At 35.0% G+C, this 19687-nt stretch overlaps 2 protein-coding genes across 2 annotated transcripts in view; both read right to left on the bottom strand.

Moving 5' to 3' along the window:
- Positions 1–12206, bottom strand: part of LOC138711620 (uncharacterized) — an 81777-nt gene extending 69571 nt beyond the window's left edge. The window contains exons 1-2 of the mRNA XM_069842755.1: positions 11558–12206; positions 620–763 (exon numbers count right to left, since the gene is read on the bottom strand). Coding sequence (XP_069698856.1) covers positions 620–763; positions 11558–11616 — 203 coding nt within the window. The 5' untranslated portion in view covers positions 11617–12206. The remainder of the gene's footprint in view (positions 1–619; positions 764–11557) is intronic.
- Positions 12207–14106: 1900 nt separating this feature from the next.
- Positions 14107–19687, bottom strand: part of LOC138711823 (uncharacterized) — a 90908-nt gene continuing 85327 nt past the window's right edge. The window contains exon 8 of the mRNA XM_069843081.1: positions 14107–16209. The gene's annotated coding sequence lies outside the window, so the exon portion shown is untranslated. The remainder of the gene's footprint in view (positions 16210–19687) is intronic.

Raw genomic sequence — 19687 nt, 5'->3', positions numbered from 1 at the left:
TCAGATTCATTGGTTCAAAACGTTGAAAATCATGGTGTTTGTAGTGTTTTATTGGTGGAGTTAGAACAGTATCCAGACAAATTCACAGAATATTACAGAATGTCCAAAGAATCATTTGAAGATACGGCAAACTGTGAATATTCCTAATAGATGGAAAACATGTGTGAGTATTACACAAGCACATGGACTTTTCACTCTGATTTCTGTTGAAGACTTGGGTAGAAATAGTGTTGGTGCTAGGGTTGCCAACTATTTTTGAAGAAAATATGGGAGACTAAGTGGTCTACAATATTTCACATAAAAAATTGAAAAATTATTAAATTCAGTTAGCAGCACTAAAAACAATTTTATTGTACATTTTGGCAGTTAGGCTTAAATTAAAGTATTTTGAGATATTTTACCTAGCGTAATAGTTTCAAACAAATTGTAAAAATTTCCTACATGAGCAATTGAAGTTGACTGTGATTTGCAGTATTTGATTAATGTGTCGCGCTCCTTTTTCGAACATCTGAGGATTGCGAGACTTCATATGTGAGTATAGGTATATATCAATGTTAACAAGCTTGTTAAAATTGGCCATAAAGTCATTTAAATATGTGCTCCTGCATATATGACTTACCGGTATATGTCTAAATTGCAGGTAGTAGGCCATTGATGATATGAGGAGAGTTCGGCTGGCACCGTGCATCGTGTCCCGGCATAGCTCAGTTGGAAAGAGCGCTCAGCACGCAGAGTTGAGACGTCCTGGGTTCGATTCCCGGTGCTGGAACGAATTTTTCTCAAAATTAATAGGTATCTACATGTTGACTACTAACAAAAAATAGTAGTCTTGATTATTCAATGTGGATGCGAGACCATATATACGAATGTATGTATATATCTGTTTACTTAATGTTCATAACAGAAAACACTCTTTGTATAAGCCTAGCTGCACATTCCAGGGCATCTCTGGAACAAGAGAATCCATCATATAAATCACCTTCAACTACGTAAAAATTAAATGTTTCAATTAATTTTTACATTATGCAAAAATAAGGTAGGAAAAAGTTTGAAGAGAAGAGAAATGCGGAAGTCGGGAGACTGTTAAAAATTGGATGGTGCCGTATGTTCAAAAATGGGCGAACCAATGTCCATGATGAAGAGAGAACCTCGACCGAGTATCGTGAATGCAGATCTGATTTGTTTGGTTGACAAAAAGGTTAGAGCAAACCGCAGGTTTACCATGTCAGAGCTTAGTGAGGATTTTCCACAGATTAGTCGTACTCTTGTGTACAAAGTGATTACCGAAGATTTCGGCTACTGGAAACTTTCTTCCAGATGGGTTCCTAAACTCCTTTCTGAGGAACAAAAGGCTCAGCCGATGGGAGCAGCACTGTCCTTTCTTGAGCATTACGAAAGAGAAAGTGATGCTTTTCTCAATCAGATTATGAAAGGAGATGAGACTTGGGTGTGGTATGTGAATGCAGAAACAAAGCTTCAATCAATGCAGTGGGGCCATACTCACTCCCCGAAAAATTCCACAAAGTGTCGTCAAACACTTTCCACGAGGAAACTTGTGGCAACTGTCTTCTGGGACAGAAAAGGAATTTTGCTAGTGGAGTTCTTGGAGAGGAATGCCACAATTAACGCTGAGCATTACTGTAACACACTAACAAACTTGAAAAGCGCAATTTAAAACAAACGTCACAACAAATGTTGAGCTCTGGGGTGATTTTCCTGTATGACAACACCCGGCCATATACAGCGCGTCGTACTGCGACCAAACTCCGAAAGTTCAACTGGGAAGTATTGGATTGCCCTCCCTATGGCCCACATTTGGTACCTAGCGATTACCATCTCTTCATGCACATGAAGACGTGGCTTGGCTCGAAGTGCTTTGACAATGACGAAGAGTTGAGAATCAGCGTCGTAGGTTGGCCGAATTCTACGATTGTGGAATTTCAAAGCTCGTCAAATGCTACGACAAGTGTCTCAATGTGACTGGAAACTGTGTGGAAAAATAAATTAGAGTGTACAATTTCAAACGTATTGTAACCCAATTCTGTAACGTCATTCACAGGTTTGTAAAAAATAAATGGCTATTTTATGAATAGCCCTCGTAGAACAAAGATACATATTGCTTTTTTATATAAAAACATTCTAGCATCCCCAGAAAGAGTAAGTTACGTACTCGTGCTCAGAGGGCATTCCACATAATGTTAAGATATTTTATTAAATAACAGAGTAAAAAGTAAAAAAAGAAAAAGAAAAAAGAAGAAAAAACATATCAGAATAATTGAACTTCAAATTTTCTCTCTAGACAGGAATTTTTAATTGATTTTTTAAAATAAGGAGCATTAGTAAATTGTACACTATCTACCAAAAAGTAATTGGCCACCCGGGATTTTACGTGCTAGATGTCATGTTTCTACTGTGCAGTGGTATGCAGACAATAAGGTGACCAGTTGAACTGCACAGAGTCTTGATCTCAATCACATTGAGCACCTTTAAGACGAATTGGACCAGCGATTGAGGTTTCGGGAAATTCGGTCAACTTCCATTGTCCAACTGAGTGCCATATTGCAAGAGGAATGGCGACGCATTCCAGTGGATATCCTACACAAACTAGTGGAGAACATGCCTGAAAGGGTGGCTGCTGTTATAGCAACAAGAGGTGGTACCACGAGGTTCTAAAGGGGCAAAAATAGTGCCCAATTACTTTTTTGTAGATAGTGTATATTTGGGAATTTAGCTATTAAGTTACCATGTTATAAAGCCTTGGACTGTTATTGCTACTGTGATTATATGCTACAGTTATGATACATTTAGGTTCTGTTAAGCATAATATATGTTTTCTGATCTTTTGGTTTTATATTTATGTCAGTGATGTCAAAGCAAGCGCATTTTTCTGACCTTGACGTCGTGCGCGGGCATCAAGTGCTAAGTATTGAAAGAGGAAGGGTTGTGTATATGAGTAAGCAGCCTGTAGGATTAAGAAAACAGTGGTGCACAAACTTCAAACGGAACGTGACATTTTATGTCGTTATTTTTATATGGCTTCTTTCTGTTTGATATTATCTATATTGTCTGTAAAACAAAAGTACTAATACCAATTTCTTAATATTGCAGTTGTTTTTAAATGTTAATAACATAATTAAGAGTTAAGAAAGAATATTCACATAAATTCCATAGTAGTACAACTATACTGTACTAAATATTCCAAAAAAAGAGATTGAGTATGACATGTCAAATTGTAATTGATATTGATGATACCTTTAGCCCTATAAAAATAATCAATCAACTAATCAAGAAAATATTACAGTACAAAGCAAAGTTACCTAGGTGCTGTATATGTTTTAAGTGTAACTAATATTCCATAACAAAACTCTTATCGCATTATGATTTTAAGGTGATATTGGTGAGCAACTTCCTATCATCAGAATATTAAATTATTTTCTCGAAATGTGCTGAAGCTATAGAGCTGACATTTTTACAACACATGGGGATGTATCTTTTGCTTATGATGTAACAGTAGTTGCTTTGTTAGTCATTCATTTCCATGCGAATATTTTCAAAACTTTCAATACACTATCTTCAGTAATATGCATTTACGGTATATTAAATTAACGAAAACATTCTGTAAGGCTACTAAATAAATAGGCCTGTATCTGAAAATTTCACTTGTCTATAAAGAAAGTTGAGAAAATATTTCTTTTGAACAAAAAAATCAAACTTGTGAAAAATGAACATTAAAATTAAAACTTACATTCTTATAATGCAATTATACTTCCAGACAAATCTAAAATTTAACATGGATACAGTTTCAATAAGTTCTCTTCCCTTTATCTATTGAATCAGTGCTGACCATCCCTGAACAGGCTCTCCTGAGCTCTAAAGCACGCGCTTGCTCCTATGGGCATCAATTGACATCACTGATTTATGTGAATATAAATTAAATATATTTCGGTTTTTATTTACGAAATTCAATAACACATTGTTATAAATTTGATGGAAGTCAAATACTTTAAATCCTGAATACAACAGTTCTGAAGGGTTATCAAGAGTTTATTAAGGCATAACTTTATTATTCTTTTCTGTAGCAGAGTTATTGGCATGAGGGAGGTACTATTAGCACTGTATTAACTTCGCACTTTCTTAAACATCAACCATAGTACACCAACTATTTACTTTTCTTACACATACTGCTACCACCACCACCACCACTAAAAAATTTTTATCAACACTTCAACCATTAATGCTTCATTATACTACTCTGATTGCTCTCTGCAATTTTTTTAGTTGGTTATTTAACGACCCTGTATTAACTACTAGGATATTTGGCATTAATTGTATTGGTAATAGCGTGATGGTATTTGGGAAGATGAGGCCGAGGGTTCATCATAGATTACCTGACATTCGCATTCGTCTTATGGTTGGAGAAAACCTCGGAAAAAAACTACCAGTAATGAGCACAAGCTGGAATCGAACCCATGCCCGAGTGCAACTTTGGATCAGCAGGATCCTTGTCCTTGTAAGCTTTTTATTTGTTATACACATTAATGGTAACATTTTCACAATTCACTTTTTTGCTTTAAAAAGCTAACAATTATTATGTCTACTTACTGATTGATGTCCACGTTTTTCTTCAGTGATACTGTACACCGCAGCATAGAATAATGAATCCACAGAGAACTTGATTTCTTCCTTTCACTTTTCATTTAACAATATTCAAGCATAAACTTTTCAGAAATATTCTCTACTTTTTTTTTTTTACACACTCTTAAAACTTCTTATATTCCTCTTCATACCTCTGTCGCGATTTTGTTGGAATTAATAAATCAGTACAGCTGTTAATGCAATACCATTGACACTTATATTTATAAATAGTCATGGTGACAATACCGACAATAATAACATTCTTCAAATGTTTCTTGTACACGGCCCTCTATATGAATCGATCATCTACAAAGCAAATGTATATAGCTTCAAATGTTTCTCGTACAAGGCCCTCTATATGAATCGATCACCTACAAAGCAAATGTATATAGCTGGCAATAAAAATTTTACATTTAGACAATATTCAATTTTACATAATTTTTTTTTTATCAAAGCGGATGAAACTTTGTACGGTACACATGTCGTAACTTCATATTACAATAGTAGACTGGTTATCAAACTCGGCCTGCAGCCTTATTTGGTTTGTTTTATGCATTTATAATCGTTAGTTGAGTGTTTAGTTTTGTGTTGTGGGTTTATATTCGTTTGCTGAGTGTTCCATTTACACAGAAACATTTACATAGACCTAAAAATAGTGAAATAAGTATAGTTGTAGTGTTCAGTTTATTTATCGTTGTTATATTTAGTTGGATAAGTTGTTAATTATGCCTAAGAAGAAAAGTATTAGATCTGTACTTAGTTCTGCTCTGAATGAAAGAAGATGGGGTCCTAAAACAGTGAAACAAATTGAGAAAAAATTCTCGTTTTTCATGAAATTGTTCAAAGTGGACACCATCAGCATCCAAACACTATTGATGCCGCCGAACTGCTCCACGAACAAAGTTCTGTAATGTGTCCAGTGTCATAGCTGCACATGACGTTAAATTTTGATTTGTTCTCGTAGCACATCCAGTGTAGCTGGCGTTTCCTGATAAACAACATCCTTTAGGGTCCCCCATATGTAGAAATTGGTGTTAGATCTGGGGACTGTGCTGGGTACTCGACAGCACCTCTTCGACCTATCCATTAAGCTACAATTTCCCCGAAAATGAGAATTTTATCTGAATTTGTTCTAAAGTTATTTATAAACAAACAGTGTATACTTTTTTTAGGCTAATCTGTATTTTAAATCATGTTATGTTACATTAAAATTAAATTTCAAATGAAAATTCTGAAGAAATTTTAAGAAAACAGCAATAATAAATCTTGGTCAGTATTACTTACTGAAAAAGAATATATAAGGTATCTGATTCTTTTCGACATGATTCAATAGCAAAATTTCGGATGCTAACTGGTCATGACTGTTTGCAGCACCCTGTTTAAAATTGAAATTTTTTGTTCACCAAAATGCATCCTGTGTAATCTAGAAGACTCTTTGATGAAACAAGAACATTTACGAAAATGTCCAGCTTTGGCATCAGATTTTTTGGATTAGGACTCTAAATTATACTGCAAAGTTAGAAGGTGAATGGAGAACTTCCAAGTGTCTGGGCAATAGATACTGCTGCTGCTACTATGTTACATTAAACCAAGTTTTATTTAATTTCCATTTCGACATGTACAAAACACAGTTCTGAATTCATTTATGCTTTAGATTGCATTAATGCAATTTCTCCAAAGTATCATTTGTCTCTTCTTGGCAATGCATAAACAATGTCACATTACAAAAATTCTGCTAACAAGTTTGGAGTTAGACCTTCTATATAACCCTAAATTATATGTGTTTTTTAGGTTTTCACGGTGAATGTGATTTGGATATTGCACTATGTCCTGGAGCTAACATTTCTAACGTTTCGAAACTACATACGGGTTCCATGATCAGGGCAGAGAGCCTAGGCAAGACCAGACAGTTCGCCTACTCTGCTGGGCATGTAGCGCCTGGCCGTTCCACGTGCTGAGCTCAAATGACAAATTCTGAGGGGAATATCTGTCAGTGACTAAGCTCTTAAGAGGCTTTTGAGGCTCATATAGCCTACCGGTACATATATATTCTTATATGAGGTATCGCCATCCTCATTGAGTAATCAATGAATCGATTCCAGGTGAAGGAACGAATTTTTCTCAAATTAATAGATATTTACAGTATGCTATCAGAATGCTGCATTGGAGTTAAATCGCTTGCTTGAACTCGGTCGAGTGTCGCACCCTTGAGTGAGGTAAGATCGGTCGTGATACGCTCGTAATAAATAGAAGCACAGTACAAGGTCACCTCACCAACATGTCTTATCTTGTATGGAAGGTGACAAATAAGATACACATATGTTTTGCTCACACGGTAAAAATAAGGCTTTATTTTCTGCGTTTATGACAAACGTTTAATGGAACAGTCAGTGGAACGTACCAAAACAGGAACATGAAGTTATAAATAGAATAGTATGAAAAACTTCGATATACAGTTATTATTGCTAATTCATAATTATTCAGTATTTGATTTACCACATATATAATTTGATAGGTCCATACATAGTGTTCCGCCTATATACTGCGACAATGTAGAAACGTTTTACAAAATATTATTGATATAGCAGTAGATTAATAACAATATTAGTACAGAGATAACGTCACAGAAAATATAATAAAACGAATAATCAAGCTGCACAACTGTTACAGACGTAAAGATTGATACACTAATTATTAGAGATTATTAGAGATTATTATTATTATTATTATTATTATTATTATTATTATATTATTATTATTACTAGAAAACTTGATACAGTTCTTGCATTATCGTGATTGTGTTCTCCGTTTATAATAATTACATTTACATCCAATAACATCTATCAGATGTGGCAAAAACAGAATCATTCCTGCGTGGAAAAAAAAAAGAAAAAGAACATTTACCTACAATATTTATATTACATTTTAATGCAAGTTTTGTAATTGTACTATGGAGAGGTTAGTTAAACACTGCAAAGTTTTGAAATGATAAACATCTTTGTTGTTACTACATAGTTCATCACTGTAACAAGAACGAATGTCTAACGTTCGGCTTATACCGTTCGAGGATTTATCGCTCGTGACAATTTTACCCATCATGCATGTGCGCTACCTATCGGATTATGCTATGAACTACTTAGCGCTCGAGCGAAAACGTCTGATGCAGACCTCTGATGGCTACTTATAGTCATTGATTATTCAATGAGGATGGCGAGACCTCATATAAAAATATATATGTATATATCAATGTTAACAGTAACTCATGAACTGTTGTTGAAAATGACCATGAAGTCATTTAAATATGCACTCCTGCATACATGGCTTGAATGTCTTAAATGCAGGTAGTAGGCTATTGATAATACAATGAGAGAAGTTCGGCCGTCACCATGGATCATGTCCCGGTGTGGGTCAGATGGAAAGAGCATTCAGCGCGCACAGCTGAGAGGTTCCGGGTTCGATTCCAGGTGCCGGAATTTTTTTTTCTCAAATTAATAGATTTTGATTCTTAGCAGACCCAAAAAAATTGAGTTATTACACCTAGTAACAATACATTTGCAATAATGATGTATCGTAACACTTGGTTTTCACTCACATCCTTCACTGTTGACAGTCATTCCAGGATGCAGAGTTTGGTGCGAGATTTGTGGCAGAAGTCTCTATACCTCTAAAGGCATGGCTACGACCTTGACTCGGAAGCTTGAAGGGGACAAGAGAGGAGATATCAATTCACTACATCTCAGTATGAAACAAGGCTAGCCTTCTGCCACAATAATATGTCGCGCTATATTGGTGTTCTGGGGGTGATGATGGTCGCCTTCTCGTGGTACCCCCTGAACTATGTTTAATGAACATAGAAAAAAAAACGACCATCCAACATGCTCCAATGACAAATACAATCCGAAGTAAAATATTTCGGAGGTAAAAAAGTCCCCTCATTCGGATCTCCGGACGGGGAATATTTTAGCATCACATAAGAAGACAAAACACAATATAATTCTACCTCAGCTGAAGGTCTTACAGTGGAATGCTGGGGGCCTTAATCAAGCCAAGAAAACTAAAATACATAAAATTCTAATAGATAAAGACATTGATATGTTTGCAATAATGGAAGCCAATGTTGCAGCTGAACAATTACAGTTCTTTGTTTTCAAGAACTACAATACATTTCTGGGTCATTTGCGAAATTTGTATAACAAATGGACGATTGAGAACGTCAAAATTAAAGTATTATTTAGTGCATATTCTGCATGTATTAATATAGTGCAATGTCTCTGCCATAGTAATCAGCCACTGTACACTGACCTTGCTTTACAGCATTCTCTACAAGCATCGATGAATCTTTGATGGCACGACGAAATGTCAGGAGTGTTATGGGACAAGACAGTGGATCTTTATAGAAATAGAATTCCTTTGTTTTTATATCAGATATTCTTCAAACAATGCATAGTTCTTAGAATAGTAACAGAATTAACTTCAGATCAAAAATGAACAATTAGTATATTAAATATCTTAATATCAAATCTTTTACCTAATATAAAATAATAACTTGTTCAGTAACTAACAGAAACCATTCTTTTATCATCATCATCATCATCATCATCATCGTCATCATCATCATCGTCATTGCAGGTATTAGGCCTAGTGGCCTGTTATGGTCTCTGTCCATCTTTTCAGGGGGCGTCCCAAAGATCGTCTTCCATGTGGTATATAGTGGAGAATTTGTCTTGGGAGTCTGGAACGGAGTCCCAAAGCCGGTCCAAAGGCTATAAGGTGGCAACCCCACCACTGAACTTACTACTCCTCGGCTAACAACCGATTAGTAGGACATTTATATGCTTTCAAGTCTCCGAACCATTCTTTCAGTAACAATTATCTTAGTAGATTGCCCTTAAGGCAAAGATATTTGAGCTTTAATTTCTTTAATGATAGATAATTAGAAAAAAATTGAGGCTCTGTTTTGAATGATGTAACAGACATGACATGGAGTAACAGATCTGACAGGTAACAGACATGACAAAGCAAACAAGCATGTGCGAACCTAAAGTTTTTTTTTTTTTGCTTAAAAATCTCCAAAATAGCAACTTAGCTACTGCACACGTGTACTATTATGTCCTCTTGATCTTGACTTTATATCTTGTTATTTGTGGAAAACACAACACTAACAGATCTGACAGAGTAAAAATTAATGCTTAGACTAAAACATAAAGCAAGAGTATGACACACAAACAAATCAAAATGGGTGAACATAGCAGTACAATCAAGATGGTTTTTTGTGCATCATCTTGGCTTGTGCTGACATTGGTGGATTTCTTTTTCAACTGTATACCCATAGGAACAGAATGGTGTAACAGAGCTGACTGATTTACTGGACTAGAGTAATTATGCAATCATATTATAAGGAACTATAAAGTCAGACACATATGCAGAAGTTTTGATAATATCAAATGTTTCTTTAATTTTTTTTTCAATTACATTATTAAACAGTGCTTTTTCTGTACATAATCGTGCTCCATTTTAAATACTTAACTAGTATGGACAAGGCATTTTAGCTGTTACTATGAGAATTTTATTTTATTCTCGTGAAATATTGCACATCAAGGAAATACTTCTTGTGACTTTACTACATTAGTATTGAAACTACTCACTGTTAGGAATTTATAACTCTATCATTACCAGTATAAATGCAATAATTGGAAGGGTATGAATTGATGGAACTCATTTGTTATCAAATTCTGCAAATGACACTTCTACAACAGGGAGCTTCTACCTGAAAGCCAGATTTGCATAATATATTCGTTACTTCAGATTTGTCTTCCTCAGTCATTTGTTTAATAATGTTGAAGGTTAAAGTTACCGTATTCCTTTTTTGATGCTAACTAGTATGCCACTAGCTCTTTGCTTGCTTTGGGATATAAAGGGAAGAAACATTAAAAAAAAGATTAATACAAAACAAAATTATTTCACACATAACAATAAATATTATACACAAACTGAAGGATTACCAATGGGTTCACCTATATCAAGTATATTATCTAAAATCTTTATTCATAATATAGAACAAACACACATACTAAACACTGACAACAACAAACACGCAGAGAGAATAATGTACTGGCATCGATATGTAGGTAACATAATAGCCCTATATAATGGAAACAAAAGACAAAGAGAAAACCTACATCAACAACTCAACAAAATACATCCCAAATTAATGTATACAATAGAAACAGAACGTAACCAAGCTATAAATATCTTAGACATCACCATAACCAAAACAAATAATAGACATGAATTCAAAATATACAGGAAGCCCACCACAACTGCAACACACATACACAATTCGTCTAACCATCCCATACAACATAAACATGCAGTTTTCCGTACAATGACACACAGATTAATTAACATACCAATGAACAATGACAACTATACTGAAGAAATAAACACAATAAAATATATAGCACAAGACAATGGGTATAACTCTAACATGATAGACACACTAATAAAAAAGTCAAAACAAAAACAGAACAAACCAACACAAACACCACGTGAGAATAAATAAATAACATTAACATATCACAACTAATACTTACAAAATTGCAATTTCATTCAGAAAACTAAAATGCAAGATAGCATAGAAAACAAATAACACAACACAGAAATATCTAAATAATCACATCAAACATTCAAATAAATATAATTCAACTGGGGTTTAGAAACTAAAATGCAATAGTTTCCCACATTTTTACATAGGACAGACAGGAAGAACCTTTCAAACAAGATATAAAGAACACATTAAAGATATAACCAAACCATACATCACATCAAATTACGCAGAACATATTATCAACAATAATCATGACTACAATAATATAGAAACAGAGAAAACAAGGTTTAAAGTTTTCATGCATAAAAAACTTACAATTTTTTGCTTGAAGGGTGAGTAGACGCAGCCTGCTCCATAATCAGGGTCTTCATCATCTTGTAGGCCAGCCAGATCCTTCTTGCCTCCTTAGACTGTGCAAGGCAGCGTATTCTGGCTTGGTAATACGTAATGTGTCAAGTTCTTTAGTTCCTGCTGACATACCTAACTCTTGGAGCACTTTGAATCCTGCAATATTGCCATTATTCCATGTTATCACAGCATCTGGCACACCTATTTGAAGAGTCTTGAAGCCAACAAAGACAGTTATAGGAATTCGAATGCAGATGGTATTATTGAAAGCTTCATCCACATTCTGCGTTTTGCCATGGAGACATTTCTTCAACAATTCAGGATGAGCAAGATCTTTGTAAATTGGTCTGATTTCTTGCATAACTGCCTCAGGGATGGAATGTTTATGGTTGAATTTGTCGAGGGTGCCAGCTGCTTCTGCCTTTCTGTGTTAGGAGGCCGAGGACACAGTGCATGAATTGGCTTCACATCAGTGGTAGAAGGTGGCCCAAACTGCTTGCTTCATTGCACCCAAGTCTCCAAAACTTTCCATAATTGCATTTCTATAATAATTCTGGAGTTCAATAATTTTGTCGGTTAGTCTACATTTCAAAGACTTGCCATCAGAAAGTTTTTGTCTACCAAGTTTATTCTTCAAGTTTAGAAGATGTGTACCCATCCTCTTTTTCACATGAGCTACACATTCTAACTTCTTTATGGGGGACATTGTAGGGATTGCTTTGACAAACAGCATTGAAGGCTTTACTATCACAATTGCCTAGATATTCGGTGCATCTTTCACCTCGTTCTGCCTCAGACCTATTGAAAATAGCTACTTCCATGCCCCCACTAGAACCTTCATAATTTTTCAGACATGTAGGTTCATTTGTTCATTCTTACCTACCATTGTGCAATCATGGCAGTATTTAGCGTGAACTTGAAAATCCATCACCTTTCCCATGTCAACACTCGTTGCTGTTGAACAACCAATTTTCGAAGTGCGTCCCTTTTCTGTCAGCTTCCATCAAATGCAATGGCAATCTCCTTGTCAGTTTCACTTATTTCTGCTGCTTCTAAAGCCGCAGATTTCATTGAATTCTCTGCTATTGTACTGATCCCATTTAATATACAATTGGTATACCTGTAACACTTTGTAGGGGGATTTGGTAAATTCATCATACCACACAGTACTTTACCACTTGCAAGCCCCTTCTCCATGCATCGAAGGCCATACACTAACCTCACATTTGTCTCATATAGGCACTATTATTACACTTTTGTGAGGTATAAAATGATTTCTCACTGTTGCAATTATTACACATAATTTTCAATTTACAAACTAAACGTACTCTAGCACTTGCAACTTCAAAGTAACCTGACCTCCACATAAATTACAGGATACCATGTCACACAGAATTGTTTTTAGTATGCCTATATCTATTATAACATTAGTATTCACATCAGAAACATTATCTAATGCGTTTACATTGCCTGTTATCTTCCTTTTAGAGGCACTAGGAGTTTCACTAACATGAGGTCTACTGTTATTGTTTTGATTTTGAACAGCTAATGACCTGTTCTAATATGTTTATTGCCACTGAATTTCCGTTTTTTGAAGACTCCTTTTGGTTTCGTCATTATAGGAAACAAAAATAACACAGTTTATAAATAACAAACTTTGTAACACGCCAAAAATTACAAGACACACGCTTTCAAGTACAACCAGCCATGCTTTCACATGAAAGAGCAAATTGTTACCAACACAAGCCAATCAGAAGCGAATATCGAAACATTCGATTATCGAAATACGCGATGACAGTGCTATCAATAAGTGGTATAGAAACTCCACTACAAGACAAAAAAAAACCCAGCTTTCTAACTGAAATAGAACCAAAGATATGGGACATTATGTGGAAGGGTGTATAATTTTATTAAAAACTGACAGCTGTCATAATTAAAAAAACATAAATAAATAACGCACTTATAATTGGAATTCTGTAATAAATCATACACAGAAATGCTCAGAAAAGAACAGACAATTTAATTATGAAAAAAAAAATTGATATTTCCCCCCCCCTCCCAAATTTTGGCCTACCATCTTACCTTCAAACTAAAGACAGGTAGGCCTACACATTGCACGTCTCCATGATGGTCAGCACAACACACAACTACTGCTCAGACAACACTTTCCATAGGCAATGGTTTGCAGAATTGCCCAGTGTTAGTATTCATTAACTCAAAAATTTTACAATTTCAAATTAAGGATACAGAACCTCCAGATAAAATAGGAAATTTTGTAATATAGTAGGCTGTTATCAGCAGCAAGTCATAATATCCCATGAGGAAAGGTTTTTAAATATAAACCCTTCTGGAACAGAAAACTCTCAGAATACAAAATACTTCGGGAAAACGCAAGGAAAAGGCTGAGAAGAGTAAAAACATTGGAGGAAAGCAGCAGCATCTCTTAGGAAGGAAGTAATGTATGCAAAAAAACAGTCTTTTGAAACATTTTTGAATAGAATTGATTACAGAACAGATTGATTGATTCATTGTTTATTCTATACATGGATGTACATATCAATTATATAATAAAAAACACAATAAAATTAAAAATACAAGTTAAAATACACAATTTCATTGCTTCATTAAATAATAAAAAGAAAAGCATAAAAAAGAATCTATTACAGGCATGTCAAAACCTGCACATTGTGCAACTGTCTCTGTGCGATGTGCACTCTCTATTCCCCTACCTGGAGGGAGTGAATCGCCTTGGAGGGGAACATGACAGGGCTATACAGACCTGCAGCAGCTTTTGTTTCAGTAATACAGTTTCAGTATGAGTGTCGATTTGGGTGTTCTGTGAATGAGTTATGATAAATAAAGTGAGGAGTTCACAGATAACGAAGAAGAGAAATTACGAATCATATAACATAATTGTTATAATATTTTCCCCAGCCAACAATAATAATTATTTTAAAATGAAAGGCTTTCATCAGCCTATGTCGAGGTAATAGTGTTGTGAGATGACAATTTAGATCAGATTAGTAAAGTTCCCAAAATATGATATTGCCAGTGCTTATTTCTTAATCAGTACTCTCATAGCAAAACGTACTTGACAATGGCGTTGTTTTGGAGTCTGTACTAACACAGCCATCAAAGGTTAGACGACTTACGACTTTCATTTCATAAACTGGTAAGTGATGAGAAAATAGTGAGGAATACATGTGAGGCTCTTGAGGTTGTAAGAAGAGAAAAAAAACAACTATTTGCAAGGCGGAAAAATTTTCTGGAAAAATATATAATGGCACATTTTCCATCTCACGTCACAATATTAATTCAATATACTTATATTAATAAATCTTTAAATCTGACATAAAGAGAATATCGTCGCTTCACAGCTTGTGAACTACACTTTTAATTTCTTTGAGTAACGCTTCCAACCTTTCAATACTTGCTTTCAACGTTTTCAAATTTTCTAAATTTAAATTCTAAGCTTAATTTATATTTATTAATATTTAATATTAATTTATACTGACATACAGCAAAGAAATGAGTTCAATATAAAAAACTTCACAATGTCCTACTGCATGTAATTAATTGGGAGTATAATATTTTCTTCAACATTTGTGCACCAATGGTCACAGTAAATAATAATGCTTGACGAACAATGATAGAGTAGGGTCTATTACTTTAAATTAATTAGTATCTACTACGTAAAATGAAATACTTGTTCGTTTCTTGTTGTTTCGAAATTACTGCAATTTTTTTTCTTCAAATTATGCTTTACAAACCACTACTTTGTGAAGTATAACTGAGTAAGCCTAAAGTTTCTTGTATTACAATTGTCAAATGTAGACACTGATAATAACTGTGTTCTTTTCGTTCTTCTAACTATGTTTATAATGTCCAAATATCTATTTAATCCAACCCTAGAAGCGCAGAATAGATTTTGTACACCCCTCCAGCTCATGACTTGTTTATTCTTATAAACTGTATTAACCTACACAGGCTGCTATGTAGGCCTACATATAATTTTGTATATCTTTTGACTTATTCTGTATCACAAAGCTATAATGCTGATCAATAAATGAAATGTAATACATTTACATCTAATATTAACTATCCACTAGCACTGCATTTTTGTCTATTTTTCTATACTTTTTCTTGAAACTGCACGCACACACCGATTTCTTTTGATGTCCTTGTATTTTTTCCGGAGGCAAACAACTTCTAATGATTTATATTCATACTTTTCTCGTAACATACCTAGCATGTCATTTTCATTCAAAGAAAGCTCTGTTTGTGTGGAAGCATCACACATTTTATTTGAGAGATCACTGGTAAAGTCATCAAGTTCAGTTGATGCACAATCTTGCAGTATAGAGTCACCATTAAAGGATTGAAGTAACTTTTTCCGCAATACTTCATACTTTCTGGGTCTCAATTTTCTTTTTACTGGAGAAGGCAGATTAGGAATATCAAATAGTGTTCGAACAGCATTCCACACTAACTTGTTCCTATTAGTGTACGTAAACTGCCCATCTTCGAAATGATTAGAGCACAGTTTTATGTTATATAAATAGTCAACACTCTTATTCATTAAATCTTTCCTTCCAAGGTTTATCAAACACAATCTGTTCCTGAAAAAAAAAAAAAAAGCATTAGATTAGATTAGTCTGCATAGACACGAGGGCTTTTCTATAGCACGTGACACTGAAATTTCCAACTTCCATTTTTCTAAGTTCTGTAGTGTGGAAATCTGTGACAGGTTAGTTTAGGCTTTTGGTATGCCTTGCATATACTAAGTGAAGTGAAATGTACGTTTTGAGTTCATTTTTAAGCGTTCTGCCTCTTTATTTTACATGTTAAACAGTCACTTTTAAGTTACCTACACTGATCAGTTCTTTCCAATTTTTAGTTACACTGACCAGCAAAAAAGTGGATCACTTAAGATTTTAAAGAACTATAATCATTTTATAGCTTATGCTTTAGGTTATTTTTTGTACATTCTGACTAAGGCATACTGTAAAACGAAAAAAAAAAAAAAAAAAAAAACATGTAACCTGTGCACTTCATCCCGTCATCAAAATGCTTTTTGTTTGCAGTTTATTTTGTGCGAGATCGTGCATATTTGCTTGGTTTCCGCACAAAACCAATCCGTGGAAAGTCAAAAATTTCACATTCAGTATTCCCAACCTAACACACACAACAATTTTCCTCTTCTTACCGCTTAAGTGACATATTGATTTTACTGCTTTAGGCTTTTAACATATTATTTTTAGAGACAGTCAATATAGTAATAATTATAAATTCAAAACTTACCACTGCAATTTCACCTAAATTGCACTGTTAATTATTGTTTTTAAATATTTGCAAAAATTAAGTAAACTCTACAACTCCACTAAAGTTACTGCATTCGTGACAGTAACATTAAGGAAGCCGTGAAAAAATCAACAAGATTCCAGATGCCGATGTTATTACTGCAATATGTTATATAAATAATATTGTTAAAATATTAAAATGAAAAATAAATCATTACATAACCTTACTGTTTGTTTTAAGTTCGCATTTATAGACTGGGGGAAAAAAAAAGACAGACGTATATCATGGCCTGCTGGAGTATAGTAAACACAGAAAACATTTTAAAGCAACAATGTTGAAGATAGATATTTTTGTTTTGCAAATTTGCCGTCATTGAACAGAAACCAAGATGGAGATTTCATTGCAACTAATTAGAAATTCCTCTTTCAGGTATGTAATAAACGATCTTCGCACAAAATAATGTACGATACACGAGCAGTATGTTTTCTTTCAATTCTCGGAAATTGAAAAAGCGAAACGTAGTTGAGCTTTTTCAAACTTTTCCTCAAACATGAAAACTTCAACATACCACTCTTGTAACACATATTACTATTAAGTTCTAAAGTGTTGTAATTTACACAAAATTTCAAGTAATCCATTTTGTGGCTTACATTAACAAATGATTATGCCACTGTAACTGTTACTGTGCGCATATTTGCCCTAATATTGTGTTATCACTCCTAGTGGAGATGATGTCCTCCATGCTAACCACCAGATTCTGAGATTCCACTTCTCCTACATATGCCATAGGATTTAAGTCCGGCTGCATCCCGATGTCATGAAGGCAGTCCATCATGCAGCGAGCAGCATGGAGGGGGATGGTTATGCAAAGGGAATGAAGGGAATTACATGGTCTGCTAACACCTCCACTATATATTTGTGCGCATTCAGGTGCCTCCATCGACGAAAAGAAGTTTTGTTGGAGTTCAAAAACTGATATCGCTCAAACCATGACAGAACCACTCCAGCAATCTTTTGGGAAAGTTTCAAGGCGAATATTGCTCCCCACTCTCTCCCAATACTCTCTTTCTCTAACATCAGATAACCGAAACCAAAATCGCGATTCACCCGTGAACGGCACCATTGACCACTAGTCCACAGTCCAATTCTGGTGTTGACGCATGAACTGTAATCACGCTGCCCTATGCTGGAGGTGAGTGATGGTGAAATTACAGGTCTTTTTGAGGTCAAATTGGCTTCCTGGAGTCTTCGTCTAACATTTCTCTCACTCACAGTGATGTTCCTCACTGTTTCGGGATGCTTTCTGGCCTGGACCGCAGTCGTGTGGAGATATCGCAAGATACAGAGAATCAGAAACCTGTCCTCCTTGGTTGATGTAGATCTACCACCGCAAAAGGAATGATTCATCCATCTTCAACCAAAGTGACAGCTCTCGCAATGTCGTCTCAAATAAGAGGCATTTTTAACTTATCAAATTGAAAACAGAAACTGAAGAAACATTTTGATTTACGACAGACAATGTGCAATGCATTGATAATTCATTAATAGGGCCATTACACAAACGTAAAACTTAAAAGTTAGGGATACAAAGTGGCTTTTGAGGTGGTGTGGCATTTTATGACCTAATCCACACTTGTGGAGTAATGATTAGCGCATCTGGCTGCAAAACCAGGTGGCTCGGGTTCGATTCCTGGTCGGGGCAAGTTACCTGGTTGAGGTTTTTTCCGGAGTTTTCCCTCAACCCACAATATGAGCAAATGCTGGGTAACTACTGGTGCTGGACCCCAGACTCATTTCATTGGAATTATCACCTTCACCTCTTTTGTCACTCAATTGTACCTACACCGATTTCACAGTTCTGATAATCCTACTTGTCTGTGGTGTAATAATCATGATGAAGATCTGGAACACATTCTTCTATACTGTCCATCCATAAATCACAAAAGAAGTAAATTAAAATTATCAGTACCAGTTGCAGAAGACACAGCCCTGCAGTATATATTGACCACACCCCACCTCTGGCTACTAGCAACAGGCATCTATAATGAACACCGATCAAAATACCCCTCATTTCTCGTGAAAAACAACAACTGAATAGACTACAGTGGACTATAGTGGACTTTATGTTGTCAGCAAACAGCTGGATACATTAAGAAGATTGATTGATCACCTTCACCTCATTCAGATGCTAAATAAAGCTTCGTAAAATAACCTACTAAAAAAAAATTACGTCCTCCCCTCATTGTAGCTTGACCGTGGTACAGTACAGTGTATCAGAATATGACCATTTATTAGTATAGGGCTTGAACTGTAGATCTGCTATAAATTATAATAGGGCATAATTTAAAACAATCTCCCTCTTTTTCTCTCTCGTACAGAAACACATATACATGAATAAAACTACGTATCACTGCTAAAAGAAATATTTTTATCTTAAGCTTTCCTGAAGATATCTAATTTTGTGTTGTTTGGGTAAAGGGAGACAAGTCATAAAAATGAGTTTTGAGACAAATTAAAATTAAACTTGGAGCCCTTATTGCAAACAACTTTCTACACAAATAAAACACATCAACTGCTAGTATTCTTTTGATTTTTGCACACTCACTTGTATAATTTAACTGAGTGTTCATCTGGGAAAAAAATTTCATCTGCACAAAAAAATGACTTACCTGAACACCACAGAATTATTTTATTTAATCTCGTCTTTAAGTTTACACATTATACCCGGATCACTTTTCTTTTTTCTGCATTTTTGTGTAGTATGTTACTCATATTTCTCCAAGTGGCGGTCAGACA

The sequence above is a fragment of the Periplaneta americana genome, chromosome 13 (assembly GCF_040183065.1).
Source record: "Periplaneta americana isolate PAMFEO1 chromosome 13, P.americana_PAMFEO1_priV1, whole genome shotgun sequence".
NCBI classification, from domain to species: domain Eukaryota; kingdom Metazoa; phylum Arthropoda; class Insecta; order Blattodea; family Blattidae; genus Periplaneta; species Periplaneta americana.
Note: the sequence above shows the minus strand (reverse complement) of the source record. Positions and strands in the feature narration are given on the sequence as shown.